Raw genomic sequence first — 21,212 nt, forward strand, 5'->3', positions numbered from 1 at the left:
TGGTTTCGCAATAACTTTTATATATCCCTGAAACTGTGCTGGGGCAATTACCAATTGGCGTTGAAATTTGACCAATTGACCTCCCACTCTGCCGGTCACCATTTAACATTGTGGGTTACGGCCTTACGGGAAATAATTGACTAGCGGACCAATTAGTTCAATTCCATTAGTTTTACCTTGCAAAATAGACTCATCACAATTTATATACTTTTTTATTTTTAGATGTAGTCTAGAGTTTCAACTGTTAAACAAATTTTCTTGTTGTATTGTAGGTACCTTTATTGGGTGCGACAATTAGTATAGAGATTTAAGGTTGTTATATATCCAAAACTAAGAGTGGAACCATTTACCTTTAGTCATTTACACTCAATCACACCCCCGAATTATCACAATTTACATACTGAATGTTTACAAATTGTGAACATTCAGTACGTAAATTTTGAACATTCAATATATAAATTGTGAATATTTTTTGAACTCTGGTCCACAGAATAATTTGTCATTCACTTCTTGGTAAAAATTATTTATTAATATTTTTTACTTTAGCTGATCAATTTAAATTAATTTATAAGTAATGTCATCAGATGAACTTTTGCTAAAGTATACTTTTTAATAACAATAATTGTGAACTTTTCAAATAATCAGATAAAAATAGTTGACTAGACTGTTCATACAGTCTCTCTTTCCTCTTATGGAGCATTATTACCATAATTACATTTATTTTGCTGGGTTATTTTAAATGGATGGTTTTGCTTTAAATGTTAACAAAGACATTGGCTTTTGTTTGGTTGGATGAGTAATGCCATATGACTATATGACCGTAAATGTTAAATGTCTTTGTAATTTTGTCATGTTAGGTTTTTAACAGATAATTATTACCATAATTGCATTTACTATTTTGTTGAGTTATTTCTAAATGGATGGTTTTGTTTTAAATGCTAACAAAGACATTAGATTTTGTTTAGGTTGGATACACAATGTTATATGACCATAAACGTCTTTGTAGTTTGATCATGTTAGGTTTTTTTTTTTCCTTTCAAATTTAACGAATAGTAATGCGATAATTTAACGATTGAATAATATATTCATATAACTTAGTGATTAAAATTTGTCAATATTTTTCTATTTGTATGTGTGTATCATTTTAGACGCTCCATCTTTGGTGGTGCACGTTAATTTGATATGTTTAGTCCTGGCTAAGTTATGATAAATTGTAACAAAGGGTAGACAGTCAGTTAGCCTATTATGCATTCTCATTGGATGGTGTAATTCTTTTAGTATTATTTACTCTATTATAAGATAGTATCTGTTCTATACTTTATCTCAGTTGAAGCCCAAAGAGTCAATGTCTGACCACTGAGGTTCAATTCTGTGACCTTTTATCACGGAGAGCCACAAAGGTGTCAGATGAGTACAATGTGCTTGACAATGTTTTTTTTGATAGTTTAATTTGAACTTTTAGTTTTTTTTTTTTTAGTTGTATCGACTCTATTTCAAGGTAGTATTCACTATTGAGGTTCAATCTTACAACATTCCCTTAAAGAGAGTCACAAATATGCCAACTGAACACAAGTTACTTATTTAATCGGTAAAAATAACATAAAAAATTAGACTCATGATCTTATTTTGTTAGACTCACTTTTTAAGTTATTGAAACAGTTGCATTACTTTATAACTCTATATTCAATGACAACTACATGTTTTATATTACACAAGTTATTTTGGTAAAAAATTCCATTCATCATAACACAATCTTACACCTAACTAATGAAGCTCAACTTGTCTTCATAATATCGATTTTAATTTATTGTAGCTCAACTTGTCTTCCTACTATCCACTTGAACGTATAGTTATTGATTCTTAACTTTAATGAGATTGGCCCAATAGCTCTGAATGACTACCCAACAACAATTATTATTACCCGGCAATAAATTTTAAAAATCATATAACGATTTTACAATCAATACAAATAAAATTATGGTGACGAAAAGTCGCAGTGGGTCCACCCATTTTGAACCGAAGTCCCCAGTTGTACGTGACGGAAAGTAAGATGTGAAAGTCAAGTCAACTTAATCATCCTCAATGTTATTTTATTTTGTTCAAGTAATTCAAATTATATTACAAAATTTGTCCAATCAACCAGTCCACATTGAAAAAATACATCCAAAATTTAGAAGATAAAAAAACAAAGGAAAAAAAAAAAAAGCCACAGAGGCAAAAGCACGTGGACCACGGGTGCATGATTAAAATTTGTTGTATTTTCGGGATACAATTCTTGTTATTTTCAAAAATGATGTTGTAATTATGTTGTCACGTTTACATATACATTATTCACAACAATTTGAGTAAAAAAAAAAACTAAATATCAACAATTTTACTTGTATGGGTAGCTCAATTGGCCACAAAAAAAAAAAAAGAGTTTGAGAAGAAAAACCAGTAATCAAGTCTCACTAGCGAGTGAAGGCCTTTCAGCTGAGTTATCATGATTTATATCCCTTGCAACCTCTCCTAGATGCTCTATCGGAGCGTGGGAGACATTTGAGTTGGAGATTCAACTTTTTTGGGAAGAAAAAAAAAACATTAATGGCCTGTTTGGTTGAGTGTAGTTTGGGATGAAGTTGAATTGCAATTCAGTGAATTCCCAAACTACACTGTTTGGTTGGGGAATTGCAATTCTGCAGAATTGCAATTCCCTCCAAATGCTGAATTGCAATTCATGGTGTTGGATATGGTACTACGGCCCATAAAGATATGAGGCCCAAAATATATGGTTATCCAGATCATACATGAAGCTCAATCAGAATTACAGCTTAGTCCAAGATCAACCCCGAATTAAATATTATTTGTATTGAATTATTGTATTGAATTATTGATGTAATATTATATTCCTGTGGGGTCAGGTCCTACACCTATATAAAGGACCCTAACCCTTCAAACTTATTCATTCGATTCATTCCCTTCAGAATCAATTCAAAGGCTAATCAAAGCCAATTCCTTGAGTTATCATTCGTAGATAGATTTTATTTTACAGCATTCCTAGAGTTATCATTCGTAGATAGATTTTATTTTATTTTACAGCAATCCAATTTTCATTTTAAGGTGGTGTTGGCCTGCCTTTGGCTACCCCGTAGTCATAAAACCAACATTAGCGCCGTCCGTGGGGAACGCTACAAAAAGCCGTGTTCTCCTTCAATAACAGAAATTATCAAAACTTAGCTAGGATTTGAACTCCTCTCTTCTTATTCAAATTGTAATCTCATTTCCATCAGACCACTATCACCTCTATGACATTCATCATCATGATGATTATCATTATACTATCATCATCTCATCAATCATCATCAATCATTAACAACGGCCGCCGATCACCAGAAGAACACAAGGCCGCCGATTCACCATCTTCAACCGGATATCTACTACGCCATCAACCAAGCTTTACCGTCGATCTGACGGACCACCGCCTCAACCCACGGAAAACGATCGACGGAGAGAGAGAAGGCCGGAGGCTCGTGGTTGCTGAGGTCGCTAAGAAGTAAGAACTCGCCGGGAAGAAGAAAAAGGAAAGAAGAGGGTTGAAATCGCCATAGCTGAAACCAATCCGCTATCCACCGCTGGGCTGCCACGCCATCGGAGTTGCCGCCTGGATTGCCTCGCTGGAACTTCACCGTCGTAGCTGCTGTGTTCACTGCGCCGACCTCCCTTCCAGCCAAAGCCGCCACCCGCCGCCATAGGCCGTCATGTTGCTACGCCACCGTCGAAATGGTGACTAACCGGAGCCAGCATGTCTGCGGCACCATCGCCCCCAGGATCGTTTTCTTGTAAATCGAGGCGTCGCTCGCTCCGCTATTGAAAAATCTCGGCCAAAGTAGCTGTAGTTTGAGAAGGGTGAAAAGCAGATAACAGAGGTCACTGGATCTCCTCATCGCTGATCGACGCTGCTGTTGTTGGTTGGGTGGAGTGACACCGAAGGCTACCATCATCTTCAAGCCGCTACATGGGTCACTGGATCTCATCGTCGCTGCCATCGATCGTCACCGTCGGAGCCGGTGACGGTAGCTGTGGTGAGATGATGGTGCGGCGGTTCAGGGACAGAGAAACAATGGAGTTGTGCAATAATTGATGATGACGAGGCCATGATGGATTGATGGTATACTTATTATTATTATTATTATTATTATTATTATTATTATTATTATTATTATTATATACAAGTCAGTGGAGAAGGTGGCAGCCACCATTAATATTATTATATAAAGAGAGAAAGGAGAAAGATGGTCATGTTGGTTTTCAGTGTTGGAATGGTTGGAAAGCAAAAGAAATACAAAGAAATAAATAAAAAAGAGAGTGGGAAGAATAAAAAAATAAATAAAGAAAAGGAAAATGACAAGAAAGAGATGGGAAGAAAAGATGAAGAGGAAAGGGAAGTTGTCGACAAAGAAATAATTAGGAAAAAGTAGAATGGTATTATTGATCATTTCTTTACCTTTTACATTATTTACGGATATTATATGATTATATCATATACTCCACCACATACATATATATTACATACTACATATTATACAATATAAAAAAGGCCTTGCGCCACTAGATCACTACATACATATTACATTACAAGCCGAAGGCTGCTATAGATTTTTTTTGAATATAATATATCCTAGATATATTGTAATATTCAATATATAATATATGGAATATCTTCTCCATATGTTCCTACTACTATGTTCTCGTAANTCATACATGAAGCTCAATCAGAATTACAGCTTAGTCCAAGATCAACCCCGAATTAAATATTATTTGTATTGAATTATTGTATTGAATTATTGATGTAATATTATATTCCTGTGGGGTCAGGTCCTACACCTATATAAAGGACCCTAACCCTTCAAACTTATTCATTCGATTCATTCCCTTCAGAATCAATTCAAAGGCTAATCAAAGCCAATTCCTTGAGTTATCATTCGTAGATAGATTTTATTTTACAGCATTCCTAGAGTTATCATTCGTAGATAGATTTTATTTTATTTTACAGCAATCCAATTTTCATTTTAAGGTGGTGTTGGCCTGCCTTTGGCTACCCCGTAGTCATAAAACCAACATTAGCGCCGTCCGTGGGGAACGCTACAAAAAGCCGTGTTCTCCTTCAATAACAGAAATTATCAAAACTTAGCTAGGATTTGAACTCCTCTCTTCTTATTCAAATTGTAATCTCATTTCCATCAGACCACTATCACCTCTATGACATTCATCATCATGATGATTATCATTATACTATCATCATCTCATCAATCATCATCAATCATTAACAACGGCCGCCGATCACCAGAAGAACACAAGGCCGCCGATTCACCATCTTCAACCGGATATCTACTACGCCATCAACCAAGCTTTACCGTCGATCTGACGGACCACCGCCTCAACCCACGGAAAACGATCGACGGAGAGAGAGAAGGCCGGAGGCTCGTGGTTGCTGAGGTCGCTAAGAAGTAAGAACTCGCCGGGAAGAAGAAAAAGGAAAGAAGAGGGTTGAAATCGCCATAGCTGAAACCAATCCGCTATCCACCGCTGGGCTGCCACGCCATCGGAGTTGCCGCCTGGATTGCCTCGCTGGAACTTCACCGTCGTAGCTGCTGTGTTCACTGCGCCGACCTCCCTTCCAGCCAAAGCCGCCACCCGCCGCCATAGGCCGTCATGTTGCTACGCCACCGTCGAAATGGTGACTAACCGGAGCCAGCATGTCTGCGGCACCATCGCCCCCAGGATCGTTTTCTTGTAAATCGAGGCGTCGCTCGCTCCGCTATTGAAAAATCTCGGCCAAAGTAGCTGTAGTTTGAGAAGGGTGAAAAGCAGATAACAGAGGTCACTGGATCTCCTCATCGCTGATCGACGCTGCTGTTGTTGGTTGGGTGGAGTGACACCGAAGGCTACCATCATCTTCAAGCCGCTACATGGGTCACTGGATCTCATCGTCGCTGCCATCGATCGTCACCGTCGGAGCCGGTGACGGTAGCTGTGGTGAGATGATGGTGCGGCGGTTCAGGGACAGAGAAACAATGGAGTTGTGCAATAATTGATGATGACGAGGCCATGATGGATTGATGGTATACTTATTATTATTATTATTATTATTATTATTATTATTATTATTATTATTATTATATACAAGTCAGTGGAGAAGGTGGCAGCCACCATTAATATTATTATATAAAGAGAGAAAGGAGAAAGATGGTCATGTTGGTTTTCAGTGTTGGAATGGTTGGAAAGCAAAAGAAATACAAAGAAATAAATAAAAAAGAGAGTGGGAAGAATAAAAAAATAAATAAAGAAAAGGAAAATGACAAGAAAGAGATGGGAAGAAAAGATGAAGAGGAAAGGGAAGTTGTCGACAAAGAAATAATTAGGAAAAAGTAGAATGGTATTATTGATCATTTCTTTACCTTTTACATTATTTACGGATATTATATGATTATATCATATACTCCACCACATACATATATATTACATACTACATATTATACAATATAAAAAAGGCCTTGCGCCACTAGATCACTACATACATATTACATTACAAGCCGAAGGCTGCTATAGATTTTTTTTGAATATAATATATCCTAGATATATTGTAATATTCAATATATAATATATGGAATATCTTCTCCATATGTTCCTACTACTATGTTAATATATGGAATATCTTCTCCATATGTTCCTACTACTATGTTCTCGTAAAAAAAGATGGGAACCCACGAAGACGAAGATCCCAACAGTGATTGAGGAAGGCAATAACAAATCCTCGAAGGCATAGCTTGCACGGTTCCTCGGAGTCGGACTTGCACGGTTCCACGGAGTCGGACTTGCACGGTTCCCCAGAGTTGGACTTGCACGGTTCCCCAGAGTTGGACTTGCACGGTTCCCCAGAGTTGGACTTGCATGGTTCCCCAGAGTTGGACTTGCACGGTTCCTCGGAGTTGGACTTGAATGATTCCTCGGAATTGGACTTGTACAATTTCTTAGAGTCGGAGTTACATCGTTCCTCAGGGATGGACCTGAATGGTTCCCTAGAGATGGACCTGCACGGTTTCTCGAAAAGCAGACTTGCACGGTTCTCCAATGGTGGACTTTCGTGGTTCTCTAAAAATCAGATTTGCACAGATCTGAGATCTACAGACAGTCAAATATATCAGAATGCAGATTTGTACGGTTCCTAGAGTCAGATTTGCACAAGTCCCTGGAATTGGATGTGCGTAGATCCAAGATTTGCAGCCGGTCGAATATATCAAGTACATCAATTAAGTACAATAAAAGGCGACGGTGTTCGATCTTCCCACCAAGAAAGGAGAATGAATAGTTCCAGAGATAGCGGGCGAGCAATCCTGAACAATGAGTCTCCTATCAAATGATGATCTACCCATCAAAGATGCCTTCGTACACAGGCAATGAATTGGATATTCCATCAAAGTTGAGAGAGGTAAAAGTTATTAAATGAGTTATTTATTTATACTTTTACGAGTTAATAACTCTTTTGTGAAAATATTACACTCAAATTATATGGTGGAAAAATAGATCCTATGGATTTCCCTAGACCCTACGGAGTCCTTCATTCAAACTGTAGAATGGAAATTGGACCATATGGAGTCCTCCATTCAAATTGTAGAATGGAAATTGGACCCTACGGAGTCCTCCATTCGAATCATAGAATGGAAAGCGGACCCTACGGAGTCCTCCATTCAAGTTATAGAATGAAAAATGGACCCTACGGAGTCCTCCACTCGTATTGTAGTACGGGATACAAATCCTAAGGAGTTCACCCATTTTTATTCCGAGGATATGCGACTCAGAACAAGTGGATACCCCTCTCGAAAATATATACTTTTATTCCGCTTCTTAGCGATGTCGCTTTTTAGCGATGAACATATTCCGCTTCTCAGCGATGAATCTATACCGCTTCTCAGCGATGGCGCTTTTCAGCGATGAATTTGTTCCGCTTTTCAGCGATGAATCTATACCGCTTCTCAGCGATGCCGCTTTTTCTATTCCGCTTTTCAGCGATGAATTTATACCGCTTTTCAGCGATGAATCTATTCCGCTTCTCAGCGATGTCGCTTTTCAGCGATGAATTTATCTCGCTTGTTAGCAATGCCGCTTTTCAGCGATGAATCTATTTCGCTTCTCACTGATACCGCTTTTCAGCGATGAGTCTATCCTGCTTCTTAGCGGTCAACATGTGTATCTTATATTCTTGTTCCTTAACAAGTATAAATTTGGGTGGTATACTAGCCACTTAAATGATATGATAAATTAGAATGATCTATCGTAAAAGGGTCGGGATACAACAAAATTATCCCTTAGAGAGAAGGTGGTTGATTATACAAAATTCTGATCGTATGGTCAAAGTGAATGGTAACCGGAACCATTCAAACTTATTGGTGGGCAAATTAGTAGTTCGGTTTTGGACCGAGGATGGCAAAGAAGGAGGATGGTAAATTGTAATCAGCTGCGGGCTGAGGATGGTTAGGAGCGCTCACAGAAACGGAGACCTGAGCAGTTGATCTAAGCAGCACTTAACCTTTTTGCTTTCATCTTTTATTTTGCAAATGTCAATGACAGTAGTTCATAAGAAAGGTTGCAACCTATTAGGAAAACAAGATTAATAGAAAACTAAGTATTCAGGAAAGGCATGCATTGCATCGTTTGCATTATTGTGGTTTTAAGTTTTGCAGGATGATATATGGTTGGCATATATACCACCCCCGGTTATTAATGCTATATTCTCTCACCTCTCGGTGATCGACACATACATACCACCCCTAGTGGTTACTATCTTTTCTCACCTCTCGATGATCAACATGCATACCACCCTCGGTGGTCGATATTATTTCAACCGCTCGAAGGCGATATTATTTCCGCTACTCGGCAAATGGTATTTTCTTAGCAAAAGGAAACTCATGATTGGAGAAGTTTTCCCCGATCCAGGACTGTGAGCTAATATCCATGGGTTATCTGCCACCAAATTGCTCAAATTGAACCCTTAACTCGGAAAGTTTTCACTTGGTCCTGAATCCTTGGATGTTCAATCTTCATACCGATAAGTTCTTGCATTCTTTGCACTCCTTGAAAATTTGTCAATATACAATGCAAGATCCGTGCTCGTTACCTGACAGAAGACTCATTTGAAGATCCAGCCAAAGGAAGCAACATGATTCCATAAACAATTCAAGAAGATCCCTCAAAGTCCTAAAGATTGCGCTCATGGTTGTACTCTTTTTCCCTTAGCTAAGTTTTTTTTCCCACTGGGTTTTTCTTGGTCTAAGGTTTTTAACGAGGCAACCAGCGTAAATCACACCCCTTATACTCAACTCGGACTCAAGGGGCTCAACATGGACTATTAAGATGTTCGTAGCAAACACAGACTTGGTATTTGTTTTCTACTTTCTTATGCCATCACTTCATGAGCCACAAGAAAGTGAGGGACTGGATGTTGGATATGGTACTACGGCCCATAAAGATATGAGGCCCAAAATATATGGTTATCCAGATCATACATGAAGCTCAATCAGAACTACAGCTCAGTCCAAGATCAACCCCGAATTAAATATTATTTGTATTGAATTATTGTATTGAATTATTATTGAATTATTGTATTGAATTATTGATGTAATATTATATTCCTGTGGGGTCAGGTCCTACACCTATATAAAGGACCCTAACCCTTCAAACTTATTCATTCGATTCATTCCCTTCAGAATCAATTCAAAGGCTAATCAAAGCCAATTTCTTCTTTCTCCTATTTTGATTTTCAATTCATTCTTGTTTCCAAACATCAATTAGGTTTCCTACTTATCATTTTTGTCCTCTGTTCCTAGAGTTATCATTCATAGATTTTATTTTACAGCAATCCAATTTTCATTTTAAGGTGGTGTTGGCCTACCTTTGGCTACCCCGTAGTCATAAAACCAACACATGGGGTACCCCCCATGAATTGCAATTCGGTGGAGAGGAGGGGCAATTGTGTTGGTGTAAAGACAATTTTGCCCCTCCTCACATACCCTTTGTCTTTTTTTTTTAAATTTAAAAAAATTATTATTATTATTATTCTTTTTTAAAGAATTATTATTATTATTATTATTATTATTATTATTATACTTATTATTATTATTGTTTTTGAAGGAATTATTATTATTATTATTATTGAAGGAATTATTATTATTATTATTATTATTAGTATACTTATTATTATTATTATTATTATTATTACTACTACTACTACTATTACATAAGGGCATTTTAGTCATTTTATCGTTTCTTACCTTTCAATTCCATGTACTCCTATTACTGCATACCAAACACTGTAATTCCAATTCCTACTTTATTCATTGAATTGCAATTCCACCGAATTACAATTCTTTTCCTCCTTAATTCCCTCCTTCCAACCAAACACCTGTAAAAAATGCAATAGTTCTTGTTGTTCAGAATTCAAATACGTTTTAGCCACCTCTTTTGATTAATACATAATAGTCCCGTCTTATCATTGACATTTTTTACACGGCCTTAGCCTTTAATTAGTTTAATGTGATATTATTGTTAATTAATTAATATTTAATAAAATAATGTAAATATATAGAACAAAATAATAAAGGACCATAGTCCATAAATAATTTATTTTTCAAATTCTGTAGGGACGATATTGACGCATATAAATTATGGGTGACCAATTTTGAAACATAACTAACCTGTTTAATTGATTTCACACTAATGGGTTAATTTTACATATTGGTAAAACTGTCAAAATATTTGTTGCTTAAGTTTGCCGACGCAACACAAAACAAGACATTTATGTTCTAGCCCTTTTGGCCAAATAGATATATGTGTGGGATGACGTGTGATGTATTTATTCAATAGTTTGGATTTGAGTTTACGTTAAGCAACTTCCATACGTATTTAAGAGTTATGACTTGTTAAAAGCTGGGTCATGTACTAATAACGTTCAAGAGTGGCATGACAGGTTTACTTAAGTTACTCGGATAATTAGTTTGTGTTGGGCAATGGCCCAAAAAGGCTAAGTCTAGTACCTGGTGACTGGGGAGATTGTATGCGGAAACAAGTAAAAGTCCCTAAAGGTTAAGTCCAGAATTCAAATTGTCTCGAATAATATGATAACAGTCTATAAGTAAGAAAATAAGTTGTGTATTTACTATTAGCTATAGCTTTTGGCATGAGTGGTAAGCGCTTGATCATAACAGTTTTATTAAGAATTCAAATTTATCTCTATGTGAGGATTGTTAATTGATATCTTTAGTTTGATCCGATCTGCTATGAATAATCTAGATTGGTTTATCTCTTTAAAGTTCTTTGTTAGCAAGAGTTATAAGACAATCTTCACGTATAATGTGCTTTTAGATAATGACTGCGAGCATGAGGCCAACCCCTAATTGAGTTCGTCAAGTAATTAATTTAGTGATTTTACAATGTTCCAAGTTTAATTACTTTTAGGAGTTACTTATTAGCTGGACAATAACAGCCCAAAACACTAAATTTACGAAATTTTTTATAAATCAAAGAATTTGATGGGGGTGTTACAAGTTGTTAAATTGTCGCTTTCGCACGTACCAAACTTTAATTGGAGCAAAGAAACGTTACGACCCACAAATAATTGACGAAAAAGAAAAGAAGGAAAGCCCCTACACTGCACGGCTATTGATTATCTGTCTTGACTGGTTGATCAATGATTTTGACTTTTCCCAAATTTTTACAAGGGTGCGGGCCACATTGCATGTGTTAGAATTTTAATTGACGGGCCCACGCGGCCCATTTAGTCTCCAATTTATTTCCACATGCTAATCAACATTTTTAAAAACACTTTCCATGTTACCTATTCCCCAATCCAATTAAGAATCCTGTTCGTTAAGAACAGTTGAAACGACGAATTTTTCCGTAAATTAAAGTACACACAAACAACAATTGATAATACTATGATTTGGGAAGAGGTTCCCCTCTCAAGAATGATCTCAGAAGCTGCAATGCTGCTCTGGGCTTAAACAAAGGCACTTCATGTCCAGCTCCTCGTACCGTCGCAAACGTTAGCCCTTTGTATACTTCAGTCCATCCTCCGACCTTATTTAAAATCATCAAAAAATTTCAAATTTTTATTCGGGGCAGATTAAAAAAAAAAACAGACATTTAGACGTACTGACCTGATTTTTGATATACCAAGGGTACCAGGGAGTTGTGACATGCAATTTAAGTTGCGCTATAGAATAACGTGTTGCTGTCACTGGCACTACTGAATCTACATCGCCACTGCAAATAAACCATTCAATGATTAATGAACATGCCAAAGAACAATTGAAGGATATGTTCTGTCTTATCATTAATATGATATTTATATATAATGTAATTAAGGTTACCTGAAAACCCAGATTCTCAAACCGGCGGCGATCAACTCTCGGTAAATTGGGAGGATTGAATCGTCGGTATCATTCCAATTCCGGTTTAATGTTTCACTGTAATAATGAAATGGGCATATGGTTTATATCAGCCATGATAATAAGACTAAGATTATATGTGCAACTCCAACCAAGTTTATTAATCACAAGATTACAGGTTTCACTTTTAGTGGGAGCAACATATTCATATTATTGATTTGAACGGATCACTATGAATAACTTAGACTAGTCCTTTACTAATTAGGGTTACAAGATAATATCAGATTTACGCAATAACATCAAGTAGTTACTGGTTATAGTGCAACTCCAATCAAGTTCAGTTACAAGTTCTACTTTCAGGGGGTTGATTTATTGTCTTTGAACTGATCACTATGAGTAACTTAGGCTAATCTTTTACCAGCTAGCTCTCAGTGGAACTGGACTATTATCTTTGAACTGATCACTATGGGTAACTTAAGCTAATCTTTTATCAAGTCACAAGACGGGGTTAACACAATGCACATCAGATCCTAATTAAGATTATTATTTGCATGAGATTTGAATGGATTGATGAAGATTAATTACCTGCAGGCTGTCCATTTGTATGGGATTCTTGTGGTGTTAGCGTGCATGGCTTTCTGGACATCGGGACGGTTGTAGTAAATTTCAGCGTATTTTTCAGTGCAGGGGTCGTAGCCGGACAATGGCCGGAATGCGCGGCGAGGTTGATGGGGAAGGCGCATGTGGTGGCGGGTGGTGGCGCCGGCGGCGAGTGTGGAGCCGTCGGAGTTGTTACACGGCGGCGCGTAGATGTTGTACTGGTCGATGTTTCCGAACTCCTGGTCCATGGCGTAGTAGTAGAGCGACTCACACTCGTTGGACTCTTTCTGTTGCCGGAAGTTGCACGTGTTCACCAGCTGCCGGTAAGTCTTGTCGGAGATCATGGCGTGGCTCCACCAGTACGTCACCGTTCCCAGGTTGTCGTGGTAGTTGTCTGTAACTGCGTTCCCCACCTGCATTCATATATGGTTAATTCATCAATCCGTGAAATTGGTCAGATCAACATAATTTAGGTCATAAAATTACTTTCATAATATGTCACAAATTATATTGATCTGACTCGCATCGGGACTTAAGAGACTGTCTCACACAAGTTTTTATAATCCTTAAATAATCAATTGAAAACGAAGTAAATTTATGGCATTTGGATTTACCATGAAGCCTTTGATCTTTATCGGATGCTTGGAATGCGCATTATAGTGCACAATCTCTCTGGCGAGCTGAGGAACATAATGGCCGGCGTAGCTCTCGCCGGTGAGATACACATCCCGGCCTTTGTACGACGGGAAGCGGTCCATCCATCTTATTAGAAACTGCAACGAGTCCTTTGCTGAAACAATTCAATGTCCTCATTACACAATAAAATTTTGACATATAACCAATAATGGATAAAAATCACTAAACATGATATTTAGTTAATGTAATGCTAGCTAAATTGGTTAGATGGTTGGTTTAGTAATTAACGACTAAGTTCTAAATTTTATTTTTCATAGAGGGCCTATTAGCATATTTTAGTTTGAGCTGCTGGCAGTATGAACTTTATCTAATAATCCAAATTGGCATAGTTCATGACTCAAAAAAAAGACGATTGAGTAAGTGAAACATATTATATTGTTTAGTGCATTTTATTTCTTGTGGTTTGTGAATTATGTAACATTAAAGGATCAACAAAAAGTTACGGAATACTTACTATTTCTTGTGCATTATAAATTGAGTTCTACTAGATGAATTCTCAAATTTTACTCTTTGATGTAGCTGGTATTGATAAGCTATATTTTTTAAATAAATCTCAATACAAGTGTCTACGTCAAAGATTTTATATGTGTGACTAAAAATTAAGAATAGAAAATAAAAATACATATATTCCATAATATTTTCCTTTCGAATTATGGATAGGCAGGATAGCCATGATTGATGGAGTAAAGTCAAGTCGAGTACCACGTACCGTCCGTTCGATCAAGATTAGGACTTCGGATGGACATAATAAATGGATGGTCATACAAGAACACAAAAAATCTAGGACCTACTAGGATGCTACAAAATACACAATTCAATTAAAACCTAAACCGTACCAACAATTATAACAAACAGACAAAATATGAAGATAAATGGGGGTCGCAATGAGGTTATGATTACAACTATAATTTGACCAATTTTTTTTAATCAATTATTATCAACCATCATATTATATCAAACACAACATAATCAAAATAACTGAGTCGAGTTAAGTTAATTACCAGTGCGATGGTCTCCTGTATTGAGAAGATCAGAAGATCGGTTGGTATAAGAGAAACCGACACCGGCCGGGGTTTCGAGGAAGAGCAAGTTGACCTCCGTATTCCATGAGAATTTGTTGAGGTAAAGCCCAGAGGCGGTTTTGTTTATCCTAAACGGTCCGATTTCTTCGGATGCGCCATAGGCCACGGAGGAGCAACCCGGACCTGATATTTTTGGTAAAGAAGACAGAAACATTAGTGTAACGTTAAATTATACAATTAGATTCTACACCAAACCAGGTCCCACACAAGAATCTCTGCTCGTAATCAGACGGCTGAGATCAGCTCTTGTGGATTGATCTCATCCAAATCTTGACCAATATTCTCATTTCCATTTTACATACATAATTCCCTAATAACCCATACCATGCATTATGTGTAGTACCGTCCCATTTCAATCCATGTTAGTGCAAGCAAATTATGAAATATAATATCCTTATCTCCACTACTAGTTTTTCACTTTTGGAGGCAAATTCCTATCGAGATTGTTGGATAGTTAACTTGTAATCACAAAATTTTAAATTTGACTGTTTATTGACTTGGTTTGAGCTCGTTAGCTATAACAACTTAATCTGATTTATTCCTAAGTTGGAGAATGTGCATATAATTATCTGCATGGACAGTTCAACTGGTCACAAGTGTAAAGTTTAGGAGTGAGGGAAATGAGACATTATAATATTATTGGTTTAGTTTGGTTGGTAAGAGGGGGAGTTAAGGTTGTAATGAGGGTGATGAGGAACACAAAATAAATGTGGTTTTTGAAAGTGGGGAGGTAGTTGGTTTAAAGCATTCATTTTTCTCTGGCAATTGCATGTAAAATATAAATGCATAGAGAATGAGAGAGAGAGAGAGGAGTAGAAAAAGGGTAATCTATTTTCTTCTCTTTTTTTTTAATAAATTAAAAAATATATATATATTTTTCTTTTGCAGTTGTAGGCTGGGGTCATGAGAGTTGGAACGTATTCATGAGGTTTGTAATTGGCCCATCGGTAGTTAGGTCAGGACTCATGATTCTGTCTTTCTAGGAAAGGCCAGCTCGTACTGTTATTAGCACACCCCCACCCTACCCTCACCCCAACCATTCTTGACCCACTACTCGTTACACGACCGACTAATCTTGTCAAATTGTTTACTTAGTAATCATAAATTAAAAGCAAGTTTGATTTACATGAGTCAGTCCATGTTGATCTTCTTTGTTTAAACTGATCAATTATTGATAACCTATGTAAATTCATGTATTTATGATTGATTGTCGACTAAAATTAGAAGACAGGATTTACCTAGTATGCACCACACCATTTGTTAGTGGCAGCAAGTATATTAAGAATATAAAAAAATCTCATTATTATGTATCATGCAATGGCTAAAAAGCTGGGTTAAGAGGTCAACTAAAAATTTAAGCAACAGTTTAAAGATCTTACCTCCATTAAGCCAAACGACGAGAGGTTTGGACAGGGGTTGAGACTGGGCTTCCGTGAGCCAGTAAAACAGCGCGCGGCCGGCGGTTTCGTGGACGGTGACGTACCCGGAGTACTGCCGGAACGCCACCTTGGGCTGTCCGGGGAGCGACACTATCCTGTCCGCTGCGGCGGCGGCCGCTTCTTCTTCGACGGTTGCGGCAGCTCTGCCGGTAATATGCAGGAGTAGCAGAAGAGTGAGGGAAAGATACATAAGAGACGCCATGATTTTCATGGCGAAGTGGGCAGCTGCGAGCTTTAAAGAAATGAAAGGCAGTAGTTAGGTTGGTGCAAGCTGGGTGGGGGATAGAGTGTTTAGTCTTTACTCCCTTGTTGTCTGTGAACACTGTGATATATAGCCGCTAGCTGCCTGGCTTATCATGGTCAGCTTGATTTTAATAGGAGAGAGAGAGAAAACTATAAATATAATCTTTGATTTTTGGGTTTATGGAATATTTATTTCATCAAAATTTAATGTATTTGTTTTTATTTATTTAATATCCAAGCAAAGGGACACACTGAAAAAACAGCTAGACAACTGTTGTACTTAAAAATTATAAGTTTGATTTTTATCAATATTTTTCTGATAGAGTATGTCACACATGGTATTTCTAGTGTGATTATTACACAAGAACAGAGCTTATTCAGTGTATATTCTCAATTAGTGACTACTGATTTTGATAGTCAAAAAATCTATTGAAAGCTAAATAGAGATGATTAATAACTAAATGTAAACTCCATTCTGGGATGTTGAGAGAGAGGTACTAGAGGTGACCGGTTGATTTGAGCTATATGGAAGACCGCTCGGATCACTTGCCCTCGACTTGGACTCGAGGATGACAGGAGCTATAAATACCCCTTTTAATGGTGTAAAAAGGGATTCCCAGAATTCTAAGAGTTCTAGGCAATTAATGCCGACATTATTGCTTTGAGTTTCCTTTGTGTTCATGTTACTCGTTCTTTCGAATAAGTTCAATTATCGGAATTGTTGTATTGGAAAGCGTCAACTAGTCTAAAATCATAAAATTAACGGGATTAATTCAAATGTAGTTTATAAATTGCGTTCACCAAGTTTGACTTCTTTTATTTATTTATTTATTTTCCACAAAAAAAAGTGATGCATGGTTTACAAAGTTTTAAGGTTAATAGTTTAATTTGTTTACCCACTACCCATATATGTTGTTGGGTTAAGAAAATTTGGTTTTATTGGCATGCAATATGTAATATAGATCAGGAAAGAGCACACGACCTGCTCACTATCTTTTTGTTTTATTTGTTGAGCATTTCAAGGTTGATGTCCATTTGCATGTTTCTTCATGTTACTGAATTTAACACGTCCCACTAAACTAACCAAAATTTACAATATTTCATGATATATTTTATATATGTCATATTTTTGTTAGTTTATCATTATATATCTTAGATTCAATAAATTCGCTCTCATGTTTAAAAAGAAGTAAATTGATCAAGGGACAAGAAGGTATGTGCAATGAAACTGGGTATGTGCCTAGCTGTGCTTTAAACACAGTGTATAATTATAGATTTTATCATGTTAAAAAATTAATTATACTCTAATATTATCTATTGTTTTATTAAAAATTCAACCGAACCATACATAAAGCGTTACATTTTTTTTTTGGGTAGTTTATTAAAAGATATAACAAATGATGTCGAAGTATAATTTCATTACTCACAAAACATATCACAATACCTTTATTGTTTCAAAAAAAAAAATATCAGAATACCTTTATGTACACACAACCAAAAATATATATAAAGTTATAAAACTTGTCTTTATTACTTTTATTATAACTATTTTTCATAACTATTTTTAGGATGAGGTTAAAAAATCGCGGGAATCTTCCCATTATTTCCTCTGTCTGTTGAATGATGATTGGCAGATAGACAATTTATTTATAAAAATATTATTTGGATTTTCTTATCCCTTGCGGATAAGACCGAAATAGGAGTCAGGGGAAATAGCCTTTTAATTTGTCTTCACTCCTCTCATCATTCCATTTTGTTTTCTACCATCCATATCCGCGTAATAATATATGTATGTATGTCACATTGCATAAAAAAAAAAAAAACATGCCCCCACATCTTGTAATAATTAATAATAATAATAATAATAATAATAACTTATCCCCTAAATTAAATACCATATCAATTGTAAGGGTGTGCTTAACTTTAACCTAAGCAAGCTTGAGTTACATTGAACTTGATTATTAGCTTAAATTGAGCTGGGCTCACATTATAGTTAGGGACGAAGTCAGTATGACAGCATCTACCCTGATTATAAGAGCTGTGAGTTAAATAATTAGGGAACAAATTTCAACTAAATTGATCAGACATTTATTTCAACAAAATTGATCAGACAATTAATTTAGTAATTGGCTAATTGCCCATGTTCACAAGCCCATCAATAATCAAAGCAATAAAAGGATTACAACATATTTGCAGGCTTGGAGTGTTGATCAATTTGTTTACTGCAATTTGGTAGATCAGAGGAGCAGATGAGATAATAGTAGTATAGTATACTTTTGACGATATGATATCGGGGATCGCTTGGAACTCACGTCTTGTCTAAAAGATTGGATCTCTGACTAATCCTCAGCACGTACACTGTATACACACTATGCAATTGCATCATCCATCCACACGTAACCATTAATGTCAACTGTGTACTGGCCGGGAATGATAGTTTGCACTCTACTGTAATGAAGGGGAGACCCCTCGTGGGGGGTTATTATATATATTAATCTCTCTCAGCTGCCTCCATTGACTCAATGTTGCTTCGTAAATTGTTAAGCTTTGGCTTTGACTGTTGCATTACTTGCTTTAATTTCTGTACTACATTACGTCTTCAATTCGATCATGTCAATTCGCATTCGTTTCAGTCCTTTCTAAGTGTATCAATCTGGTTTCTAGTTTGCAACTTTGCATCCATGGTCTGTCGTATCACTCGTATGACTGTATCTATAGTTACAAGGGGTCAAGGGCCATGGCCCAATTTGGCATGAGGGTTGTAAATTAATGGCCCGTCCCGTCCCGCCCCCTACTTAGGTAGGGTGTGGGTTTCAAAAATAGCAGCTCACCAAAGACATGGTTGTTTTTGTCCGTCCCGCTTAAGTAGGGACTTTATCGGGTCACGGGCTCTGGTCCATCCAGCATCGACGACCCGTTTAAACATCTCTAAGTTCATATCGTTTGATTACTGAGCACCTCAAGCCAAGTTCAACATCACACAACCTCAACTAATTGTCATTTGCCTTGGCATTTGGCCACACACCTATGTCATTCTCGCTAGACAATTGTTACATAGCTCAGGCAATTGGCCACATGCCTCGATAAATCCCTCCTTATCTCTATGCCCATTCAGGCGTGTTACCTCTAGACTTCTAATTATTCCCCTACAAGTTATATCATCGACTAAGATTCACCTTACATTTTGGGTCTATCCTAAATGAGATTAAGATTATGTACATTATGTTCAAAAGAACATTATATAATTTGTTAACCGATAATTGATTAATAATCGCAATATATAATCATATCTAAGCCCAGTTGTAAAGCTTGTACTCCGTAGTAAATAAAGAAACTCTTGATTTGGGTCTGCATTTTTTAAAGAAAATAAATAAAGTAAAAGAAAGTCCATATACAGGCCCGCGAAATAATTGGACCAATGATAACAGCTGGCAATCGCCGTTTGCTTTAACGGCGTGGGAAGACGGCGGCGATCATCTAGACATTTTCTCATTATTTAATTCCACCAACGCCCCATTTAATCGACCGTTGAACCCCCAACGGTCATCTTTCAAAGATTCTCCCCTCTCCATTATTAGCCATTATTCACTCTACTCTGCTATATATAAATCTGCACTAATCTCTCTCTTCCACATTAATTCTCCCACTGTATTTCAACTGATTATAATGGAGATGACGCAAGAATCGCCGGTTCAGATAGAAAACGCCGCCCCTAAACAGCCGGCACTCCCGCCGGTTCAGAAAGAAAACGCCGCCCCGATGCAGCCGGCACTCCCGTCGGTTCAGAAAGAAAACGCCGCCCCGATGCAGCCGGAACTGCCGCCGGTTCAGAAAGAAAACGCCGGCCAGAAGGAGGAGACACTGCCGCCGGTTACCAAGCCGAGCTTATGCAGCAAAACCACCTTTCCCGATCGTCTCAAGGTTCCCAAGGCATTCAAATACCCTGAAAGGTAATAGTCAACTTTAACCGAGTTTTTTTTCTTTTATTTTTTACCAGTAAAATTCGTAGTCACTATTAAAAGGTATGCTTCAGCTAGTATTATAACTTGTCAAAAGATTTAAGAAAATCGGTTGATGTTATTCATCGCTGACTCGTCGAGGGTAAAAAAATAATTCATTTTAAAGATCGAACTTGTAATATTATGATTACAACCTGATCAACTTGATTACTAAAAATTTAGGAAAATTCACCTATGCTATTCATAGCTGACTCATTGAGGGTCAAAAATAAATCTTATTAGGAGTTGAACTTGTAACATTATAATTACTAACCTGATCAACCTGGTTGGGTTTTCAGCGAGTTTCTTTTTGTTGGTTGATCTTAGGTTGTACGATGATGTTTGATTGATCTGAGGTTGTTGTATGATAACAGGTACACAAGTCCAACTGATCAAATGATGTCCCCTGTTTCCAAGCGACTCTTCGGCAACGGAAGAATCAGAAAGCCAGCCACCGCCGACGCCACTGCCGCCACCGCGCCGTTACCTCCTTCCGGCAATCCTCCGAAGCCCGTCAAGATTCAACCCCAAGCTTCTCGAAACTTGATATCGATAGACACTTAGCTTTAACACACAGTGTATCACTGTGCTGATGAACAAAATATTTCTTTGTTTTCTATTTTTGTTTTCTAAAAATATATGTATGTCGGAATCAACGGTTGTTATAACGACAACATTCTTGCTTTTCCGAGAATAACTACCACGTTTCCGAATCATCAAAACGTCGTCGTG

At 37.1% G+C, this 21,212-nt stretch overlaps 2 protein-coding genes and 1 long non-coding RNA gene across 3 annotated transcripts; 2 read left to right on the forward strand and 1 right to left on the reverse strand.

The window, feature by feature from the left end:
• Nucleotides 1-4,813: 4,813 nt before the first annotated feature.
• LOC116013268 lies at nucleotides 4,814-9,787 on the forward strand. Its single transcript, XR_004097231.1, has 2 exons — nucleotides 4,814-6,101; nucleotides 6,736-9,787. It is a non-coding gene; the product is annotated as an uncharacterized LOC116013268 (long non-coding RNA).
• Nucleotides 9,788-11,715: 1,928 nt separating this feature from the next.
• Nucleotides 11,716-16,593, reverse strand: LOC116014403 (serine carboxypeptidase-like 25). The gene is made up of 7 exons (XM_031254454.1): nucleotides 16,180-16,593; nucleotides 14,720-14,923; nucleotides 13,637-13,812; nucleotides 13,008-13,435; nucleotides 12,405-12,500; nucleotides 12,192-12,297; nucleotides 11,716-12,111 (listed from the first exon to the last, which is right to left on the reverse strand). The coding sequence occupies exons 1-7, from the start codon at nucleotides 16,448-16,450 to the stop codon at nucleotides 11,968-11,970; spliced, it is 1,425 nt and encodes a 474-aa protein (XP_031110314.1). The 5' UTR covers nucleotides 16,451-16,593; the 3' UTR covers nucleotides 11,716-11,967.
• Nucleotides 16,594-20,092: 3,499 nt separating this feature from the next.
• LOC116012518 (translation initiation factor IF-2) lies at nucleotides 20,093-21,154 on the forward strand. Its single transcript, XM_031252074.1, has 2 exons — nucleotides 20,093-20,432; nucleotides 20,855-21,154. The coding sequence occupies exons 1-2, from the start codon at nucleotides 20,149-20,151 to the stop codon at nucleotides 21,042-21,044; spliced, it is 474 nt and encodes a 157-aa protein (XP_031107934.1). The 5' UTR covers nucleotides 20,093-20,148; the 3' UTR covers nucleotides 21,045-21,154.
• Nucleotides 21,155-21,212: the final 58 nt, after the last annotated feature.

This window comes from Ipomoea triloba, chromosome 3, assembly GCF_003576645.1.
Source record: "Ipomoea triloba cultivar NCNSP0323 chromosome 3, ASM357664v1".
Taxonomy (NCBI): domain Eukaryota; kingdom Viridiplantae; phylum Streptophyta; class Magnoliopsida; order Solanales; family Convolvulaceae; genus Ipomoea; species Ipomoea triloba.

Bases quoted from the DNA above. Each gene is read 5' to 3' on its own strand.
- LOC116014403 (XM_031254454.1), bottom strand. From the start codon at position 16,450: ATGAAAATCATGGCGTCTCTTATGTATCTTTCCCTCACTCTTCTGCTA. The intron at 14,924-16,179 runs GTAAGATCTTTA...CAAAAATATCAG, and splicing joins CGTCGTTTGGCTTAATGGAG to GTCCGGGTTGCTCCTCCGTG. The intron at 13,436-13,636 runs GTAAATCCAAAT...ATATGAATGCAG, and splicing joins TAAAGATCAAAGGCTTCATG to GTGGGGAACGCAGTTACAGA.
- LOC116012518 (XM_031252074.1), top strand. From the start codon at position 20,149: ATGGAGATGACGCAAGAATCGCCGGTTCAGATAGAAAACGCCGCCCCT. The intron at 20,433-20,854 runs GTAATAGTCAAC...GTATGATAACAG, and splicing joins GCATTCAAATACCCTGAAAG to GTACACAAGTCCAACTGATC.